This window comes from Erpetoichthys calabaricus, chromosome 14 (assembly GCF_900747795.2).
Source record: "Erpetoichthys calabaricus chromosome 14, fErpCal1.3, whole genome shotgun sequence".
Taxonomy (NCBI): Eukaryota; Metazoa; Chordata; class Cladistia; order Polypteriformes; family Polypteridae; genus Erpetoichthys; species Erpetoichthys calabaricus.
In genome coordinates this window covers 109265139-109287750 of record NC_041407.2, presented here as the reverse complement: position 1 = coordinate 109287750, position 22612 = coordinate 109265139, and the positions used below count along the sequence as shown (strand labels likewise).

The window sequence follows — 22612 nt, the reverse complement described above, 5'->3', positions numbered from 1 at the left end:
TTTCTCTATGAGAAAGTAAATCGGACGTGGGGAGATCTAAAACATCGAGATTCTTCAAAATCTCGAGGTCAAATTTTTGGACAGTTACAATAATTTCCCTACGAGAAACTAAATCAGATTCGGGGAGATCTAAAACGTCGAGATTCATCAAAATCTCGAGGTCGAATTTTTGGACGGTTACAATAATTTCCCTACGAGAAACTAAATCGGACTCGGGGAGATCTAAAACATCGAGATTCATCAAAATCTCAAGGTCGAATTTTTGGACGATTACAATGTTTTCTCTATGAGAAAGTAAAAAATCAAAACCGTAGATCCAGAACTCACAAAGAAAGAAATGTTTTTAAGGCAGAAAAATTCAAAGGAACGAACCTCAAGGAGGTTTTTAAATCCAATCTCAGATAAATTAGAACTAAGCAGAGCGATCGTTAAATAACCGCGTTGATGACATCATTCTTACACCGTCTGCTATAATTTCAGACATTTGTTTATTTGTTTGTTTGTTTGTTTGTTTAGCGACGTTGACGCCAATTTGAGAATTTTGACAAACGTTTTGTTGCGCGTCGGTTGCTAGTCACGTGATGACACTTCCGAGATCAAATGTATAAAGTTCTCCTCGATTCGTTCGTTCGCATTCCAAGTTTGCAGATAAATTCAAACGAATTCCTAAGAGCCTTTTTGTTATTTTGTTTCTGGCCCGTTTCTCGGATTCTTCTTTCGTCCTTTTGAAAGTGGGCCGGACCTTCGGTTTTGATCTTTTGTGCGTCTCCTGCCCTTCCCGTCCCTTATTCTTCGCCGGTTTATCCCTCTGATAAAACTATAACACCGTCCCGGGGAATTGTGGGAAATACCTCTTGGGTAACGTATACCACTGGATGTTGCTGCTTTAGGAATTGCAATTCAACCCAAAGCCATCCAACGATGCCAGCAGACTAAACACGATGAATAAATGAATACAAAGACAAAGTGAAAGGAGAGAGCGGAGAACAGAATATAATAAAAGGAATATTCAAATCACAAAAGAAAGGAAATGACTACAAGCCGACCCGTAACTCCACACCAGAAACACATTCAGAATACAAACAAGACGTCAGAAGAGTCTTTGATGAGAGATCACACACACACACACACATGATGCCCACCGGGTGTTCGTCATGGCAGTCTTTCCAGTCTCCAGACGCGCCATCCCAGACTTTACACACCCCACCCAGCCTTGACCCATCCCACTGTCCCGCTTGAATCTTGCTGTATGCAGCCCAAGAACAGCCATGCCAAATCGGAGAGGGCTTCACTACCTAAGCGAGGCATTAAGTCATGGAGGAGGAGAACAACGGGCATCCCAGAGGAGATGGGGAGAAGTTCATTACCCGGACGGGCGGCCAGTACGACAGAACAAATGAATAACTCTGTGTAAGTTAATGGAGGGACCAGCAGAAGCTGAGAGTCGGGAGTGGCTCCATCCCCCCATACCACATATGGGAACCCAGTCGGGACACCCATAGGGGTGCTTGGGAGAACTGCAGGGGGTCCCTGAAGACTGAGACAGGGTGCTGTTGGGGAGGACCTCCCTACTTTCCTTATGGCTCCAGAAGTGCTGCCCGGAAAGCATGGCATTGCATGGCACCAGAAGCACTCCTAGGTCCAGGAAATAACACACATGCCAGACATGGACAAGTCAGAGTTGGGAGGCAGCGGGCAACACTAGGCAGAGGTAGAGAGGAGGAAGAATGGGCAGTTTATTGCGTTCATTAATGGTGGCTTACTACAAGGAGGCTTGTGAAGAGGTGCTTAGAAACACAATCCTTTATTTCATTCATTTAACGTGTGGCGCCACCCAAGTGGGCACAGTCGTCTGCTTTGGGGCTTCGCATTGCGTCGCTCCTTTCCTCTCCCGCCATTTTTTACTCTTCTTCTTCTGAACTGGAGATTGGTGTCTGTTGTCATGACAACCCCCACAACTCACCATACTGCACTAAGGTCCTCAACTCTTTGCTGCCCTCCCAGAATGCCCGCTTTACTCCGTCCAATTTTATTTCAATGCGTGTTTGGTCAGAAGCAGGGCTTACGTTGCGGACGATGCAACAGAAAGGCCCGAAGACAAACTAGAAAAATAAATGATGTGTCGGGGGCACAAATGCATGGCACGAAATCAACAATGTAGCGGCACCCGGTGCCCATTCAAAATGGCATTAAATGACAAAATAAAAAAATGACTAAAGTTTTAGTAAAGCCTTGAAAAGAACACACAGAAGACCGGGGTCACTTTAGAAAAGGAGTACAGGTGTGTTGAGAATTACCTGTGCTGGCACAGCAAAAAAAAAAAAAAGATCAAAGTGTGTCTGCCTACAGACTGAGGGTTCAACGAGGGGGACCCCACCACGAGGACCAAAGTGTTCTTGTCATTTCTGAGACCCTTTGTGCTGCAGGTTACCTGTCCAGTCCGGCATAGGTGACCGTCTCGATGTAGTCAAAGTGACTGTCGGCCCAGTACACCCGCCTGGTGACCAGGTCCAGCGATATCCCAGAAGGAGCCCCCAGCTTGCTTTTCACCAGGTCCATGCGATGGCTGCCATCCATGTATGCCCGCTCCAGTTTGGGCAGATTGTCAGAGTTGCTCTGATCGCTGAAGAACATGTACCTGAGGGGAGAGAGGACACATGGACGCTGCTGCGGTTTGACTGCAGTCACCAAGTGGATGAAGGAACCCGAAGCCCAACAAGCTTCTCTGAAAGCACCAGAGGCCACGAGTAGGCAAGTGTGACCATCGAGGCTTTTGAAAGAAGCAGAAGAGACCCCTCAAGATGGAGCAGGGAATGGAAAGGACGGGGAAGACATGACAAGAAGAAGAAGCAAATCCACAAGTGTGACGGCAATCCAAGTCTGAGAAGACCCTCTCATAGTGTCCACAGGACGAGGAGACAGTGCCAACTAGGGGTCAAACTGCCCGCTGTCAAAACTCAGCTGTCTTTCACTGGTTTAACATGAGGGTGGAAATGAGCAAAACACCAAAATGCCCACCAGAAGCATGCCAAACAGCTGCCCACCCTCACTGCTGCTCTGGGCCTGGCGACTTGTATTGTGGTGATGGCTGCCACCCAGCAGTGGAGGGGAAGTAGTAATGACATGCGTACATTTAGTGTCAAGGCCACTTCATCCAACTCAGGGTCACCAGGAGGAATAACAGCAGAAGTGACAGGTCACAGACCTGAGCAGCATCTCTGATGGCTTTGGCAAAAATTCACTCACTCAGATAAATGTAATCAGTGGCAAAAATGAGAAAAAGGGTTACTGATAAAATAAAGAAAGACCGCGGCAGTGTAGATGATCTTACCCGACAGTGGGGTCGAGGGCCAACCCGTGGGGATTCTGGAGGTTCTCTGCAATCAGAGTCACACGGTTGGCACCGCTGAAATCACAGACCTCAATCCTGTCCACCAGGCTCTCCACCACGTACAGCTTGAAGGTGATCCAGTCGACGGCGAGGTTCTCTGGGCTGTCCACCGACACCGACAGGACCTCCTTCAGATCAGTGCCATCCAACTTGACTGAGAACACCTGAGGGGACAGGAAAACAGCGGACGTCATCAGACGTGACAGGAGACGAGTACAAGTGAGACGCCCTGGGGGAGCGGCAGTCGTGAAAATGGCTCGAAATATTAAGGGGACAGCAGAAAAGGGGCCACGGGACACCAGCACCGTCAACGTGAAAACAGGAATGGAAGGTGACAAAGAGAGGAGGAGGAGGAGGACAAGCCACCTGTAAGTCTGGTCTGAAAGGGATAAATATGGACACTGTTAGTCAAACTATTATATTGTGCCTTTCATGTCTATCTATTAATTATATAGTGCCTTTCACTACATACCTCTAATGTAGAGCTGTTCTGGCTGTCTATTGTATAAAATCTTTCTCAGTATCTATCTACTTTATAAGAGAGCTCATATCTATCTATTATATAGTGCCTTTCACATCTGTCTACCTAGATATCACATTGTGCCTTTCACATCTGTTACATTGTGCCTTTCATGCCCATCATTATATAGTTCCTTTAATTTCTATCAATTAATTATATAGTGTCACAGCAGGCTGGGGCTTGTACGTCCCCTGGGCCACGAGGGGGCAAACACCCTGGATCTTGAGGAGACCACGGAAAAGGAGCAAGGAGGCTCAAGCCCATTGGGGCCCGTGGGCACCACCAAGGGGGTGCCCTGAGCCTCATGGAGCCCGGGAAACAGGCACTTCCACCACACCTAGGAAGGTAGAGGAAGAACCTTCCAGGGATGCCTGGAGTGCTTCCGGGTGCAAGGGCAGCACTTCCGCCACACCAGGAAGTGCTGCCGGAAGAGTGCCATCGGGCACCTGGAGCACATCCGGGTGGGAATAAAAGGGGCCTCCTCCATACAATCGGGGAGCTGGAGTCGGGAGTGGGAGCAGGACGAAGCTCCCGTGAGGAGAGGAAAGGTGGCACACGGACATTGGGAGAGGCCCGTGTTGGGAGTAATTGGCACTGGGGGCACTGTGTGTTGTGCAAGAACTGTGTAAATAGACGTGTGGTTTATAAAGAAGCATCTGGTGGTGTTCGAACCCGGGTCTCACAATAGTGTCTTTCATTTCTATCTATTATAGAATGCTTTTCATATCTATTTGTTAATTATATAGTGCCTTTCACTATATATCACTAATATAGTACTTCTCTGGCTATCTATCTATTTATAAAGCCTTTCTCAGTGTCTATATACTATATAAGGCTGCTCAAATCTATCTATCATATATCTATAGTGCCTTTCATATCTGTCTATCAGTCGATCAGTCTGTCTGTCTGTTATATAGCGCCTCTAACATCTATCTATCTTATAGTGCCTTTCATACCCATCTATTATATATTGCTTTTCATATCTATCTATTAACTATATGATGCCTTTCATATTCATCTAACTATCTATCATATGGTGCCTTTTACTCTATCTATCTATCATATAGTGCCTTTCTATCTATCTATCTATCTATCTATCTATCTATCTATCTATCTATCTATCTATCTATCTATCTATCTATCTATCTATCTATCTATCATATAGTGCCTTTTACTCTATCTATCTATCATAGAGGACCTTTCACATCCATTATACAGTGCCTTTCATGCCCATCTATTATATAGTGCCTTTCATATCTATCTATTAACTATATAATGCCATTCATATCCATCCATCTATCTATGTAACATAGAGGGCCTTTCATATCTGTTATATAGTGCCTTTCACAAATCTCTCTCTCTATTTTATAGTGCCTTTCCATGTATCTATCTATTAAACAGTACCTATAAGACGTTTTCACCCCCTTGGAGGTTTTTCCATTTTATTTTTTTACAACACTGAATAACACTATTTTTTTTTTTTTTTAGCAGAAAAAGACTCTTTAATGTTAAAGTGAAAACAGATCTCTGCAAAGTGGTCTTTTCATCCGTTTTGGATCCGTTCTTTCCTATCTAGTCATCTACGTATTATATAGTGCCTTTCAGAGCTCTCTATCTGCCTTTCATAAGCCCTTAGGCCCACAGGGTGATGTGCTACTCAGCCCGTGGAGGTCTCAGCAGGTGGTCCTCTCAGAGCCCCCTGGTCATCTTGGACTGGTGATTTGTGGTCAGGTCATTCTGCTCACTGGCGTTGTTGTCAGAGTTTGCTGACTAGCACATGCAAGGAAGAATTCCACTGACTTTCTGTAATGGACTAGGAGTCCCAAAGCACTTCCAACACTGCCCACTAGAGGGGGATATCACTGTTGAACCCCAGCTAGAAATAAGCACAAACAGTGAGTTTTAATAGAGAAAAAGATTTTTTTTTTTATCAGAGAAATGCCCTGTCTCAATATAAAACTCCAAAAGAGCCAGCAAGGCAATGCCAGGTGAACAAAGTCTGAAAAACACAAACCAAACGTCAAAACCAGAGCACAATCAGAAAAAGCAGAACAAAACACAAGAAGACTCACCAACTCCGGAGTGCATTCACGATGAACCAGTTGGGACTGTGGGAGACCCTCTGGGTTTAAAGAGCGGTGGGCAGTTCCTATCGGTGATTGGCAGGTGGCCCCACCCACAAACCACATGGAACATAACAAGGGCAGCTTACGTACAATAAAGAGTGAGGCACATGATCAGCATAAAGAGACACAGATAATGAATTGGAACCCCAGCACTGCACTGCTGGAGCCCTCTAGTGGTGAAGGTGGTGGGCCGTCTATCATGGCATCACTGCTTTGGTGGCCCTGAGCAAGAAAGTCCAGAAAATGACCAAGCGTGTAGTCAAGGACACCTAGTGGAGACTGAAGGGAAGTGCACTTAAAACACACATATTCAGACAAAGATTTATGGAAATCTGGAACACACTACCACACTATGGAGTTGAAGCAGAAACTTTGACAACCTTGGAAAAGTACCTGGAGGAGATATGAGGACATCTTAGCTCTTAGCTGACCAAACCAGCCACAAACCACAGAGCATTACATCTCCAAGCTCGAGCCCCTCGCCCTGATGGTGCCCGTGTGTACTTCACATGGTGTCCTCAAAGGTCTTCCTCCTACATGGATGGCAGGCGCACATTGGATTAGCTGGTCCTAAGAGTGGATGTGGCATTGGGCTGGCATCCCATCCAGGGCTTTTGCCTGCCTAGTGGGCTTTGTGGAGACCTCAAGTTGGTTGTGGGAGCTCAGGTTTTCATTTCCTTGTAACGTTCTGCTCTTTGTCACACTGAGTTGCGTGAGGGCCATGTGTCTAGAATGGCACACGCAGGGCACTTTCCTTTGTCATAAAGATTTATAACACAAATGATTATTATAAAAAAGACAGCAATATAAGGAGAAGAGCTGAGGACAAAGAACAAGTGCAGAGCGTCGCATTATCCAGGCTTAGTAACGTCTCCTCTGTTCTTCTGAAGTCTTGGGTTTTTATGGTTAAATGACACACGCGTCACCTTTTAGGCAGGTCTGCAGCACAGCATGAAGCGTCTCATAAATGATAACCTCAAGTCTGACCCTACGGGTCCTCACACTGCGGCGCCCTCTAGTGGTTAAGGTGCTGGGCCACCCACCACATCGTCACTGCAAGTAAGTTCAGCCAGGCGCTGTAAGAAACGTGTGGCGGCGTACCATCAGAAAGGAGATCACAACGTGGAGATTTTGACCAGGAGGAACACCAGAGTGAGATTAATGTTTCACCTGGAAAGGCCAAGACCAGGCCTTCTGGAATGATGAGTTATTTGGCCACAGTGCCAGAAGACAAGTTTGGTGAGAACCAACTGTAAAGTGTGATGGTGGTGGTGGTGATGGTGGACGTGTTCTGGTTTGGGGCTTCTCTGCTGCACCAGCATCTTGGCAGCTCACCCATCACAGAATCCATTAGGAATTCTTCATTGATAGTAATGTGAGGTCCTCTGTCAGAAGATTGAAGCTCAACTTGAACCACAACAAAGACCCTAAACCAACCAGTAAAGCCTCAAAGGAATGTCTGGAAAGAAAGAGATGGGGGGAGGGGGGGTCCAAGTTAACATCTGAAGCCCACTGAGATGCTGTGGGTGGGGTTTGACATGCAAGACGCCCCTCAAATGTCATACAGGTGAATGGAGGAGTGGAATAAACTTTCTCCTAATCAGTGCCAGAGGCTGCCATAGGAGACGCCAACTTGAGGTGGCAAATCCAGGCAGATAGGGGTGGACTGATTTTTTTCACAGATGGATATAGTATATCTGTTCATTTTTTATTGAATAAATTTTCATTTTTGCTTAAAAATGACATCACCTTTATCTATAGATGCTGTTCAAATGAATATCAAACCTCGATATGCCTACATATGTGAAAAAAGAACAAACTCTTCATGGGGTGCACTTACTTTTTCACACGACACAAAAAACAGAATAGTGCCCAGAAAGGAAGGGCATTCATAGGGGCTCAAGCTCTGGTATGTGGGAGGAAAGCCAAAGCACCAGCAGATGAACCCAACAGAGATGCGAGGAGACCATGCAGACCCCTGGGGTGCCACCATAAAGTCAAAGGTCCAGTTTGGTCCCCTTTGATGCTTTCTGTTGGGGCTTCTATAAAATTAAAGACCAACTGCACCATATTTGCCCCTTTCTTTGGAACGTTCATTTCCTAACGCCAGTTACTTTCTGGATTTTTCTAACATCATGTTGAAGAGGCCGTCCACATCACGTAATCAAGAGAGCTTGGACACAACGCTTTGGTTTTCTGGTCTCACTCAATATATGAAGGGATCATAGAGAAGGGGGCATCAGCAGGTCCAAATCTTCACGCCAAGACACATGTGGAGGGAGTAACCAGTTGGTGTGACAGACAGGAGCATTTTGGAGGGTCTTTAAACTTAATGCTATTTTGGAGAAGTGGAAGAACAAGATCATTCTTCTCATCACAACGTTCTAACCCACTATCGAGTACAGAAGACCAAACTGCATTTCTTACTTCCTTAGGTCTTTCCAAAAGTGCACAGATGGCACCGAACCAGCACTGCCCACCTTTTTCTGAGTGGTGTCCGTCCAGAATACACGCTGGGTGATCCAATGGTAGTCCACACCCAAAGCCTGTCCACGGTTCTGGGACTGGATCAGCTGCCTCATGTTCCTGCCATGGATGTCACCGATCATAACGTCCCGGCCATTGGAGAACAACAGTTGTGGAATTCCAGCTGATGGAAACAAAAGGGAACAGTTGGATATCAAAACATGGAGGCTAAGAGAGAACCACCCGTCCACCAGCGTCCATCTGCTTTGAAGCTGGGAACGATAGGACAACTGACCTCAAGTGAAAAGCTAATGGAGCCAACGAACATCTAAACACCAAAAAAAAAAACAAAATCAAAGAGGTGTGTGCAAAAGTAAGTGCACACCAGGGAAATTGTTACCTTTGTGTGGCAAACAGTAGATCTTCATGCAAATGGTGCTTACAGGTAAAGGTGACAGACTTGAATAAACATGACTAAATAAAGAAACCTAAACCTAAACCTAAACCTAAAACCACCAGCAAAATCTGCCTTTTCGATCGTTTTTGGAAAGACCACCCATGGTGTCAGATGCTGGCATTGCCCCCTTAATCAGAAATGACTCCTTGTAGGTGTTTTTGCAGAACAGCCCATCAATCTCTGGCATTGACTTGAAGGAATTTGGCATGGTGGAGTGGTCCAGAAATTTCACCATTTACAAGATGTTTTGGGGGTCTCTTGCATTTTAATGGACATCTGAGCAAAGACCAGGGTCCTCATATAGAATTCACACTAAGTCATGGTGTATGGGAAAAAGTGGAAATGTGCGTACTCACAAAAAAATCTGTGCAGACGCCAAGTTGCTCTTCACAAACCCCGACGAACGTGAAATTTAACGCAGCCCCACCCCGACTCCTCCCAGAATTTTGCATATTTAAATATACAAATCAATATAAATAGCCCCTTTCCTTTAATGCTCTTTTAAAAGGCAATGGCAAGAGAACATGGAAGAAAAGAATTTCAATGAATGCGAAGAGGAGGCAAGGAAAAGCATACCTGTTGGCTTAAGCAGTGGCACATTGTAAAAAATGTCAGTAAATTTAAAGGTAAAGATACCGTGAATGGGGAAAGTAAAATAACTTTTCTCAAAAAAAATGACCTGTATATCTTAAACAATGCAGTTCTTTATCTTTTACAGCCAAGTTCTGTAAAATCGATATTTTTCTACCTTCAAAATATGCTACATACCGTTTACTGATACATTGCAGTTACACTGAAGAAATCGCTGTTAATTTTGCAGTGTAAAACTGTTAAATAGCGAAGGTAGACAGCTGTAAAATGTAAAACGGCAAAGCGCTCTTTCAGTAACTCCGAAGTTATATTTGCATAAAGAAACGCCCCCTTTTACCGTATTGTCCCTAGTGAACCGCATACTTTTGCACAGAAGGGGGAAAAAAATCGTGAGCGGTCTCCCCTGGACTTTCTTGTTTACTCAGATATGGGGATGGATATTTGAGATCTACCCTATTTGATATATTCTATTTTTATATTTTGCACATTAAAGAACCATCAACAACAAATCAAATTAATAATACATTAAACAATTATTATAAAAGTAAAGTTGAATAAATCGGACCCTGCAGCTGCATGAATAAACAAGTACTACTTCTACTTAGCGGAAATAGCCAAAAGTTGATAGAAATCTATGTTTTGTACGTTTTGTGAATTTCTCCTTGGGATTAATAAAGTATCTATCTATCTATCTATTATATAGTGCCTTTCACTCTATCTATCTATCTATCTATCTATCTATCTATCTATCTATCTATCTATCTATCTATCTATCTATCTATCTATCTATCTATCTATCTATCTGTTATATAGTGCCTTTCACTCTATCTATCTATCTATCTATCTATCTATCTATCTATCTATCTATCTATCTATCTATCTATCTATCTATCTATCTATCTATCTATCTATCTATCTATCTATCTATCTATCTATCTATCTATCTATCTAATACTTGTATGCAAAATTTGGTTGACCGAAGTGATAGCGTACTCAAGTTATTGTGTTTACACACACACACACACACACACACACACAGACAGATGTAATTCCAAAAATGGTATTTTCGGACTCAGGGAGGTCTAAAACGTCGAGATTCATCAAAATCTCGAAATGGGATTTTTGGACGATTACAATACTATCCCAATACTTCTTATACTATCAAGTAAAAATTAAACAAAGTTAGCAGATTTATTTTTTCCCTGAAGGTTTTTGGAGGTTATGGAAGCTAATTTATGGTGGGTTGTATTCGATAAGCTGGCACACCATAAACAACAAAAAGAAACTGATGGGGGGATAAAGCTTCGCGGAGACATTCGAAAGTTCAAGTTCAGAAAGTCACGCGGTGCCCAAAATAAAAAAAAAAGAACTGCCCGTGTCTGCGTGGGTTTCCTCCGGGCGCTCCGGTTTCCTCTCACAGTCCAAAGACATGCATGTCAGGTGGATTGGCGATGCTAAATTGGCCCTAGTGTGTGCTTGGTGTGTGTGTTTGTGTCCTGCGGTGGGTTGGCACCCTGCCCAGGATTGGTTCCCTGCCTTGTGCCCTGTGTTGGCTGGGATTGGCTCCAGCAGACCCCTGTGACCCTGTGTTCGAATTCAGCGGGTTGGAAAATGGATGGATGGCCAGATATCACAGTCGACATGAAAAGCGAGTGGCAGCCCACCGTCTGTTCTGTTTTAGACAGTATGGTGTTAGAAATGCTAACCCCGGGCTGAGAACTCGAATCCACGTGGTGATGGTGCCGCTACGCCTTGGAAACCGCCAGCTGCCCTTCCAGCTGTGTGCTGACGGACTGTTCTGGAGTCATACAATGCATTTAAAAGCTGTGCTACGTGATATTGATAACAATTGATTGAAAAATCAATGCTGCATCCGATTACCTGTTTTTTTTTTTTTTACATTCTGCTAATTACATTTGAAAGACGTTGTGACGCTGTCCGATTTGACTGATCATTTGGTGAGTCAGGGTCAGGTTTATCAGCTACGGGTAAGCTACGACTGTGTGCCACCAGCAGGGGCGGATTTTCCTATACGCTAACTAGGCTTCAGCCTAGGGCCTCAAGATCAAGAGGGGCCTACATTCAAATTGTTAGCAAAATTAAAATTACACTATTCTAAAAACAGTGAACACTAAAACACTGAACCGAAAATAAGGAGAAATTCTACGCATATGACTAATAAACAAACATAAAAATGTATTGGTTAATCACAGTAATGATGTATTTTATTATCTCTCATGTAATTTACAAACTTAAAAATGGAAGGTGAAAGGGCCTCATAAGTAGAATAGCCTAGGGCCTCTTTTCATATAAATCCGGCCCTGGCCACCAGGGACGTGCGCTCAGGGGAGGCAGGTGTCATCATGAAAAGTAAAAAAAAAACTAATAATGATAACATAAATGTGTCCACTGGTCTGTGCTATAAATTTGTTTTCTATAGGATTCCAATAATTGCGATCATTTTTATAGTCAAAATCGCTGAATTGGCGCATTTCCCGTTCAAACACAGAGGGGCGGCAGTGACGAGTGTCACCTCACCTTGGACTGCGCTGGGTTGATGCCTGCGATTGGCGTGTGCCTGCTGCTGTCTCTCTGTATGGTGCCAATATAATAAGGCTGCAGACACGTTTATTATACAGTCTGGCGAATATCTTTAATGAATGTGTGTGACATATTTAGTCTTGCTGATTGGACATAAAAACGCAGTGAGAAGGCACAGGGTGAGGCAGGCAGTACCGTGGTGCCCTGAAGGGGGCGCATGTGAGCCCAACAGGTGCTCGTGTCCGCACACATGATTACAGTTGAACCTCGGGTCACGAACGTCTCTGAACACGTACAAATCAGGTTACGACCAAAAAAAGTCACCAAACTTTTGCATCTGTTCACGACCACACACTCGGGTGACGCACAAGCCAGTTACCCTTGTGGTTCGTACGCGCCGGTGATTTCCGCACGTGTTCAGTACATTGTTCTCGGTCAGACGTGCATCGCGCAGAGGGACTTTGTGGTATAGCGGGTCTACAGCTCACGTCAAGAGGCCAGTTTTAAATAAATAATCGCAGTGCTACAGCTGCCACGTCCCCTTCATAAATAGAAGCGCGAGGCGGCTAAAGGGAGGAAAAAGAAAAGAAAGACGGAGGTTGCGGAGTGAGGAAGTAAGCAGGAAGCAATGTGGAAAGAACCGGTGCGAGTGAGTGAGCGAGTGAGTGAGTGAGCGAGTGAGCGTGTGAGTGAGTGAGCGCGTGAGTGAGTGAGCATGTGAGTGAGTGAGCGTGTGAGTGAGTGAGCGCATGAGTGAGTGAGTGTGTGAGTGAGTGAGCGCGTGAGTGAGTGAGCGTGTGAGTGAGCGAGTGAGTGAGTGAGCGAGTGAGTGAGTGAGCGAGTGAGTGAGCGAGTGAGCGAGTGAGCGTGTGAGTGAGTGAGCGCGTGAGTGAGTGAGTGAGCGTGTGAGTGAGTGAGCGTGTGAGTGAGCGAGTGAGTGAGTGAGTGAGCATGTGAGTGAGTGAGTGAGCGCATGAGTGAGTGAGTGTGTGAGTGAGTGAGCGCGTGAGTGAGCGAGTGAGTGAGCGTGTGAGTGAGTGAGCATGTGAGTGAGTGAGCGCGTGCGCGCAGGCAGGCAGCTGGACAGTGAGCCCAAGCAGGGGTGTTTGACTGACACTCGGTGGGGCAGAAGGTGGAGTGACCAGAAGAAGGCAGTGGGGGTCAGCAGTTAAAGAATGCACCGGGCTTGTTTTTAAAGAGACTGCCTCCAGCATTGTTTTAACCTCGTTGTATTGAATGATCACTTTTTTCTATTGGATTTTAACCTTCACTTCATTTCTGTTTTTATGGGTTTATTTATTTATTGAAGGATTCTGAAAGCACTGCACTTTATTTAATTTGGACTTTGTTTTTGATTGTTGTTTTGTTGATTTTAATAAAAGCACTTGACACTTTTTGCACCATCCCCTTGCTCCATTGTACAGCAGTGCCTCACTGTCGTGCTCAGCAGTAACATTACCAACAGTGACGGGTTTAAGGGCTCCCAGAAGTGAGATGGGAGCGTGCAGCAGACCTGCATTGTCACAGACTTTACCTCAAAACTGTAATCTCCTCTCCATTCAGTTCCTCCTCACTTCCATCATGCCAGAACTCGACTCATGCAAGGTTAGTTTTCTTGGTTGTTTATGGCTAGTTTTTGTATAAATTACGGATTTTTCAAATTTTCATTTTTTTCTCTGTGCTTAAAACTCATGAAAAATAAAGTGTTTACAGCGAGCGGTTCGTAAGGCTGTTAGCGTGAACTCCTACAATGTTAGTTTTCTCTGTTCAAGGTTTCCTCAGTGTTATTCAATGTTTTTACATTTAGTTTACTATTACACTGTGCATTCTATGGTATAATTAACTATTTTTGTGCTTAAAAATCTTTAAAAAAAATATATTTACATACAGTTCGTACGGTCCGAAACTGATTAATTGTATTTATATACAATCCTATGGAGGAAATTACTTTGAGTCACAACCAAATCAGCTTGCGACCAGAGTTTTGGAACGAATTACAGTTGTGACCCGAGGTTCCACCGTAAATACAGTTAGGTCCATAAATATTTGGACAGAGACAACTTTTTTCTCATTTTGTTTCTGTACATCACCACAATGAATTTGAAATGAAACAACTCCGATGCAGTTGAAGTGCAGACTTTCAGCTTTAATTCAGTGGGGTGAACAAAACGATTGCATAAAAATGTGAGGCCACTAAAGCATTTTTTGAACACAATCCCTTCATTTCAGGGGCTCAAAAGTAATTGGACAAATGAAATAACTGGAAATCAAATGTTCATTTCTAATACTTGGTTGAAAACCCTTTGCTGGCAGTGACAGCCTGAAGTCTTGAACTCCTGGACATCACCAGATGTTGGGTTTCCTCCTTTTTAATGCTCTGCCAGGCCTTTACTTTCAGTTGCTGTTTGTTTGTGGGCCTTTCTGTCTGAAGTTTAGTCTTCAACAAGTGAAATGCCTGCTCAGTTGGGTTAAGATCACGTGACTGACTTGGCCATTCCAGAATTTTCCACTTCTTTGCTTTAATAAACTCCTGGGTTGCTTTGGCTGTATGTTTTGGGTCATTGTCCATCTGTATCATGAATCAATCTGACTGCTGTATTTAGCTGGATTTGAGCAGACAGGATGTCTCTGAACATCTCAGAATTCATTCAGCTGCTTCTGTCCTGTGTCACATCATTAATAAACACGAGTGTCCCAGTGCCACCGGCAGCCATCACACTGCCTCCCTCCACCGTGTTTTACAGATGATGTGCTATGCTTTGGATAATGAGCTGTTCCACACCTTCTCCATACTTTTTTCTTGCCATCATTCTGGTAGAGGTTGATCTTGGTTTCATCTGTCCAAAGAATGTTTTTCCAGAACTGTGCTGGCTTTTTTAGATGTTCTTTAGCAAAGTCCAATCTCGCCTTTCTATTCTTGAGGCTTATGAGTGGCTTGCACCTTGCAGTGCACCCTCTGGATTTACTTTCATGCAGTCTTCTCTTTATGGTAGACTTGGATATCGATACGCCCGCCTACCCCCCGGAGAGTGTTGTTCACTTGGTTGGCTGTTGTGAAGGGGTTTCTCTTCACCATGGAAATGATTCTGCGATCATCCACCACTGTTGTCTTCTGTGGACGTTCAGGTCTTTTTGCGTTGCTGAGGTCACCAGTGCTTGCTTTCTTTCTCAGGATGGACCAAACTGTAGATTTTGCCATTTGTAATATTGTAGCAATTTCTCGGATGGGTTTTTTCTGTTTTCACAGCTTAAGGATGGCTTCTGTCACCTGCATGGAGAGCTCCTTTGACCGCATGTTGTCTGTTCACAGCAAAATCTTCCACATGCAAGCACCACACCTCAAATCAACTCCAGGCCTTTTATCTGCTTAATTGATAAGGACATAACGACGGACTTGCCCACACCTGCCCATGAAATAGCCTTTGAGTCAATTGTCCAATTACTTTTGTGCCCCTGAAATGAAGGGATTGTGTTCACAAAATGCTTTAGTTGCCTCACATTTTTATGCAATCGTTTTGTTCACCCCACTGAATTAAAGCTGAAAGTCTGCACTTCACTTGCATCGGAGTTGTTTCATTTCAAATTCATTGTGGTGATGTACAGAACTAAAATGAGAACAAAGTTGTCATCATCATCATTGTCTCTAAATACCAGGCGCTCTCTTCTCATTCTTCCATTTGCGATGTCTTCTAACAGCACCAAAGCGGCTGTGCTGGTTTGCACCGTCATATTATTACAGAAGGATTACAGTCAAGTGAGTTCAATTTGTAAATGATAATGCAATTCATTTCAGTTATCTTATAAATCTCACGTCATGTATGCATATCTGAAAAAAGTAAAGGAAATGACCTGGAAACAGCAGGACTGCTCTGACGCGGGGTGGCGCCAGTTTACAAAACTTACCAGAAAAGTGTGTAGGCAAGGTAGGGGGCTACCGTGAAAATGTGTGCAGCTTTACACCAAAGTTTAGCTTTTATACATCGCCAAGGAAATGAGCGTACGCAACATTTAAACACGAGACCCCTGGCCTTCTAGAACGTGATCTGGACAGACGGATCAAAGGTTGAGTGGTTAGGCCTCAGTAACTGCAGGCGGGATTCAGGAGAAGACCCTCATGCCAACTGTGGTGGTGGACATGTTCTGGTTTGGGGTGACCTTGTCGTCTCAGGGCCTGGACAGCCGTCCCATCAAAGTGTGTTGGAGGAGAACGCGAGGGCATCCATCTAATAGATGAAGTTGTACCCCCAGAATGGTCCCTAAAACACAGTAGCAAGACCACCGAGGGAACGGCACAGGAAGAAGAAGTGGAGGGTCATGGACTGGCCGAGTCAAAGCCCACCAAAATGTTGAGACGAGCGGGACATGAGAGAAAACCCCACAAACATCTCGCAACTGAAGAGACTTGGCACAGAGGGGGCAATGCCAGCATCTGAGGCCAAGGGTGGACTTCCTTTTCCCCCTGTAGACCCCTTCATCTGTTTTGTGTCTTTTCACTCCCAGTCCCTTCTGTTTTCGATCAGGTCTGTCAGCTTCACCTGTAGGCGTGTTCAGACAAGTGACATCTCTGTCCCTATGCACACACAAGATGTACGAGGGGCAACAAGCTGAAATCTGAGAACTTTTACCAAAATCGTGCAGCATAGGCCAGGACTATTAAGAAGAAACAACACGGCAACTGGGAAAAAAGGAACTGGGCAGGAAGACCCAGTGACACAAAATGGAGGATTAAAGCAAGCAAACCCGTGTGGCCCCAGCGTTGTCGCAGCAGGAGCTCCGCTTACCAGAAATGTCGGCTTTGCAGCGTCGGCCGCTCTCCAGGATGTAGCCGTCCGCACAGCGGCACTGGTGACTTCCAATGCTGTCCTCGCACAGCTGCTCGCAGACCCCCCAGATGTTGCAGTCGTCGTAGTCTACAAGGTGGGAGAAGGACAATTGTCATGCCAGTCACAGAACAGATGCCAACGTACTGCCAGAATTCTCGGGGACTTACCGACACAGCTGTGACCGTCATTGCCGAGGATGTAACCATCTGGACAGTAGCAGGTGCCGCCGCTGGGGGACATGTGGCACCGGTACTCACAGCTGAGCTGTGCACAACGCTCAAAACCTGAAACCGTTTGACAGAGGACACGTGTCACCACACCCTTCACGTTCCACCACTGCGTGTAAGACAGCAGTCCACCCCATTTGATTCCCAGAGGACTTCATTCGGCCGATCAGCAGAAAATGTCAAAGTGAAAACCCCATCTCTGCAAGGTGGTCTTAACAAATAAATAGAAAACACAAAATCTGCCTTTAACGTGACACCCCCTAGAGCATCACTGGTGCAGCCAGCTGGTCTTTGGGGTCCCGTCGCTACTTCCACAGAGGTCACCTGTCTGGGGTTTTAACTGATTGTACCTGAAGGGTCCCAACTTGTGGTGAACCAGTATGGTGGCCTAACCTACACGATGAGAACAAAAGCACACGTCAGGGGATGGGGACAGGGAACGAGGACATCTCCAAGTCACTGAAGGTCCAGCTAAACCCATCATGAAGAAATGGGAAGAGTCTGACACAGAGCAGGCCGTCCACAAACACTGAGGATGAGGAGGGAGGCCACCGAGAGACCTCTGAGAAGTAGGAAGGAGTCACAAGCTACAGTGTGGGACACTGCAGGGACCTTGAAGACAACAATTGTTGTCACCAGTTGCAGCTTTATTGGAGACTGGCAAAGGACGTCTCAGTAGAAGGCCACTATGATGTCAGCAGGATGAAGGTTCTGTGCTTGTGTGGAGACCAAAATGGAGCTTGTGGCCTGAACGCCATGCTGCGCCACACACACGGTGATAGACACAGCATCAGGGGACAGCATTAGGTCATGGGGATGCTTGTCTGCAGCAGGCCTTGGAAGGAGTGAAAGGGTAAAATGAAGGTGGCAGAATTGGGGGGATTTCTGCAGGAGAACCTAATGGAGTCTGCAAGAAACTTCAACCTTGGGAGAAGACGGCGAGCACAAGCCAAAGCTACACAGTGAAGTGAAGGTCCTGGAGTGCAACTGAGAATTTGTGGCTGGACCGGACCAGGGCTGTCCCCTCGCCAGCACCACGGCCAGTGCTTGAAGTGGTTCCGGGTGGTAGGGTACCGCCACCGTCTCACGAAACTTCACAAGGAATGGTCAAACATTGGTGCATCTCAGATCCCCTGCTCTTCCATCGACCGCCAGTGCATTGTGACAATCACAGCATTGTCTTACCCGCCACCTCTTCATGAATCCTCACCATCAAAAGTTGGCGTATCACGGCGCTCAGAGCTTCACGGGACCCCCTGCTCTTTGATCGAGTGTTGCTGTATTATGACAATCGAAGTAACGCCATACTGGCACCCGTTTGCAAATATTTACAGGGGAACGATTGAAAGTTGGCATAGCATGGCACTCAAAGCCTCATGGGACGCTCTGACTGATTGACTAGCAGTGCACTGGCACCTTAAAGCTTCACGGGGGACCCCAAACCCCCCCCCCCCCAATTCTGGTTCCACGTCAAGTACTGAACAGGACATCTGACTGAACTGATAGAGAGAGAGAGAGACAGACCTGAGGGCACCGACTCAAGGCTGGCATGGCTGCCATCTTCTACATTGTGAATGCTTGTGCCATCGCATAGTTTGTGTCTTACATTTCTAATTCATTCAGACCACCTGTGCGGAGCTCTGTTTTCACTTGGGCACTAATGAGTCATTTTATGTCAGTCAGTGCCAAGGCTTCGGCCTTGTGTAAGAAGAAAATGTGAACGCTATTTAAAAGGCGCTATATAATGATGTTTGTGTGCAGGTACTCTAGGGGCAGGCTGCATTACATCGGCGAAGGTCATTCAGGTGTCCACTCTCATTGGACCCATCAGGGGACCCCCCCCCCCATCCCCAAGGGAACCTGGTGACCCTTGCTGTGCCATCATTTTGACCAAATTGATTGAATGTGTGACTGTCATCTTGCATTGTGACACACACACACACACACACACATCTCAGATATTTCACATACAAATTGAAGAACAACAGAGTGATCTCCATTACCGCATTTTAAGTTGGCAGTTGAATTGGTTTCGTCTTCCCCCAGGGGACAGTCGGCGTGGCCGTCACACACGTTCATGACAGGGATACACTTTGGAGAGCTGGGACACGGCCATTCTCCTGGGTAGCACTCTCGAGAGCCGCTGTCTGTAAGAAGAGTCAAAGTCAGGTTGACGTTTCACCCAAGTGACATTTTGCAGGTTCGGCCATCACCTTCGAGTTCTGCATGGACTGTTTGTCGGTTACTTGGCCCTCATTTTTTGTAGTGACAGCCGAGGAAAACTTGAGGACAGAGACCCCCAAAAGTCACGGCACACTGAGCTTGAATGGAGGCACAGCTGAAACAACAGCAGACGGAATCAAAATATCGATGAGAAAAATCTGAAATCACCCGTGTGACATAATCGAAGTGTCACATAATCAGCCGGGTGACATCCTCAACTACTGCAGCATAAGCTGCTTCTGGAAAATTCTGTTGTGCACGAGAGAAAAGTGTTTAGAAATGGGATTGAAAAGTGAGGAGCGCAGCAGGCAGTGAAGTTTTGTGAGGCTGATGTTACATTTACATTTATTTGCTCAGAAGACGCTTTTATCCAAAGTGACTTACAAACCCCATTTTTAGGGGACTTTTTGGGAACAAATGTGACAGGACAAGGTGACAAATTGATCACGACAAGTGAAGACCTCAGAATGAAATACAAGCCGGTAACAATCCTTAGATTACAAAACCCAAACAGCTACTCTCAGACGCAAACTCAGTGGTCTCAGTCACTTGACAATTGAAAGTTGGCATATCATGGCACTGGGCCATGAACAGAACTGGTGCAGGTCACACCACGTCATATCACATCACCTCACTCCACAACAAAATGCGTTCATAGAGCAGCTGTCTGCCCTGGACTGCAGTTCCCAGCCTGCCTTTAGAAGGCTGGGGGCGGTGCTATAATAGCAATGGACAGGTGACTCCGCCTCTTGCAAATCCACCCACAAAATACAAGGAATATCAGAGAACCATAAAACACACAGAGATGGTATATAATAACTAATAATCCACCTTAATACAAGGACACACATCTGTGCATCTGTGTGTCCATCTGGTTAATAGATGTTTGTCATCCCAACAGATGGAATGTTTGTAGTAATAATATGCATTTCATTTACTGTTCCAACAGATGATACATTACAAACATTTGTAGTAATAAAATGCATTTCATTTATTGTTCCAACAGATGGCGCATCACAAACCTTTGTAGCAATAAAATGCATTTCATTTATTGTTCCAACAGATGGCGCATCACAAACCTTTGTAGCAATAAAATGCATTTCATTTATTGTTCCAACAGATGGCGCATCACAAACGTTTGCAGCAATAAAATGCATTTCATTCATTGTTCCAACAGATGGCGCATCACAAACATTTGTAGTAATAAAATGCATTTCATTTATTATTCTAACAGATGGCGCTCACAAACGTTTGTCGTAATAAAATGCATTTTATTTATTGTTCCAACAGATGGCGCATCATAAACGTTTGTAGCAATAAAATGCATTTCATTTATTGTTCTAACAGATGGTGCTCACAAACATTTGTAGTAATAAAATGCATTTCATTTATTATTCTAACAGATGGCGCATCATAAACGTTTGTAGCAATAAAATGCATTTCATTTATTGTTCTAACAGATGGTGCTCACAAACATTTGTAGTAATAAAATGCATTTCATTTATTATTCTAACAGATGGTGCTCACAAACGTTTGTCGTAATAAAATGCATTTTATTTATTGTTCCAACAGATGGCGCATCATAAACGTTTGTAGCAATAAAATGCATTTCATTTATTGTTCCAACAGATGGCGCATCACAAACATTTGTAGTAATAAAATGCATTTCATTTATTATTCTAACAGATGGTGCTCACAAACGTTTGTCGTAATAAAATGCATTTCATTTATTGTTCCAACAGATGGCACATCACAAATGTTTGTCGTAATAAAATGCATTTCATTTAATATTCTAACAGATGGTGCTCACAAACATTTTTTGCAATGCATTTGATGTCCTGCTTTAGGTCTCTTTTGTTCTTTTTTGCTTCTTTGATTTATCTTGATTTTTATTAATGTTACTTTTGCTGAGTTTGCACAAGCTGCCTGTGTTATGTTCCATATGCTTTGTGGGTGGTCCCGCCGGTGCCACCCACCAAACACTGCCCTCTGCCCTATAAATCCAGAGGGTCTCCCACAGCCCCTGATGGTCTTTTCAAACGTGCCTGTGAGTTTTGGTACATTTTCTTGTGTTTCTTGGCAATTCTGTTAATTATTGAATCTCTGCCTTTTCGATTTTCTGCTTTGTCTTTCAGCCTCGCCTTTGAAATCCATTTTGGGACTTGTTTGATTTGGATTGCCTTTGTGTTTCAGGCAATTCCATTTTTCCTTTGTACTTGGAATACTATTTTAAGTGAAGAATAAATCTCCTATTATACAGATTCGCTGCTTATCCTTATTACTAGCTGGGGTTTGACATCGATTTCTCCCTCTAGTGGACCTTGTTGGAAGTGCTTTGGAACTCCTTAGTGCCTGGGACTGCTAGTTTGTGACATTTTATTATTAAAGATGCTTGTGCCATCTGTTGGAATGACAAATGCATTGTGTTTCATTACAACATGCAATCCAACAGATGGTGCACTGCAAACATCAACTCTGAGGTCTATGTTGATTAATTAGAATTCCGCCCATCTTCGATGGGGAGCACAATACTATAAAAAAAAAACAACAATGGATGACAATAATAAAACCAGAAGCACTTTAAACGAGAAACGGTGAGGAATCCTTGGCAGGACCGCAGGCCTTCGTCACGAAGCACACAACTCACCACAGCCTTTCTCATCGCTGAAGTCAGTGCAGTCGTTAAATCCGTCACACACCCAATTCTGGTCGATGCAGCGCCCACTGGCACACGTGAACTGGTTTCCACTGCAACTGGGGTATGCTTTAGGTGACAAAGAGGAGATTATCAGATGTTCAAAGCTTGTCACTCGCGTCACTTAATGCTCACCCCTCCCACCAAACTGTGAGCCCCTTTTCCATCTTCCGTCAAAACGTTTCTCTTCGGCAGGGGGCCCTCTGGTCACCCCATTACTCACCACATCCTTCCTCATCGCTGTTGTCCCCACAATCGTCCCAATGGTCACACACGAAGGAGATTGAAACGCAGAGGCCATTGTGGCACTCAAACTGGTGCATCAGGCAGCCAAGAGCTGGTGAAAGAAGCCACAGAATCAGTGAGCCACCAACCCCAAGGCCACCGGCACAGGACCCTCACAGAAGGGGGGCTCACGTTGGACTTACTGCAGTTTGCTTCATCCGAGCCGTCTCTGCAGTCGAGGATGCCATTGCAGCGCTGGGAATGGCTGAAGCAGGCGCCGTTGGCACAGGTCTGGTCAGGGCAGCTTGGGTAGCCTGAAGAAAAGAA

General features: G+C 44.9%; 1 protein-coding gene across 1 annotated transcript in view; it reads right to left on the bottom strand.

The window, feature by feature from the left end:
* lrp2b (low density lipoprotein receptor-related protein 2b) overlaps positions 1–22612 on the bottom strand; it is a 218375-nt gene that overhangs the window by 178642 nt on the left and 17121 nt on the right. The window contains exons 3-11 of the mRNA XM_051936218.1: positions 22489–22599; positions 22284–22397; positions 22013–22129; positions 19146–19289; positions 17083–17199; positions 16874–17002; positions 8518–8687; positions 3332–3555; positions 2432–2638 (exon numbers count right to left, since the gene is read on the bottom strand). Coding sequence (XP_051792178.1) covers positions 2432–2638; positions 3332–3555; positions 8518–8687; positions 16874–17002; positions 17083–17199; positions 19146–19289; positions 22013–22129; positions 22284–22397; positions 22489–22599 — 1333 coding nt within the window. The remainder of the gene's footprint in view (positions 1–2431; positions 2639–3331; positions 3556–8517; positions 8688–16873; positions 17003–17082; positions 17200–19145; positions 19290–22012; positions 22130–22283; positions 22398–22488; positions 22600–22612) is intronic.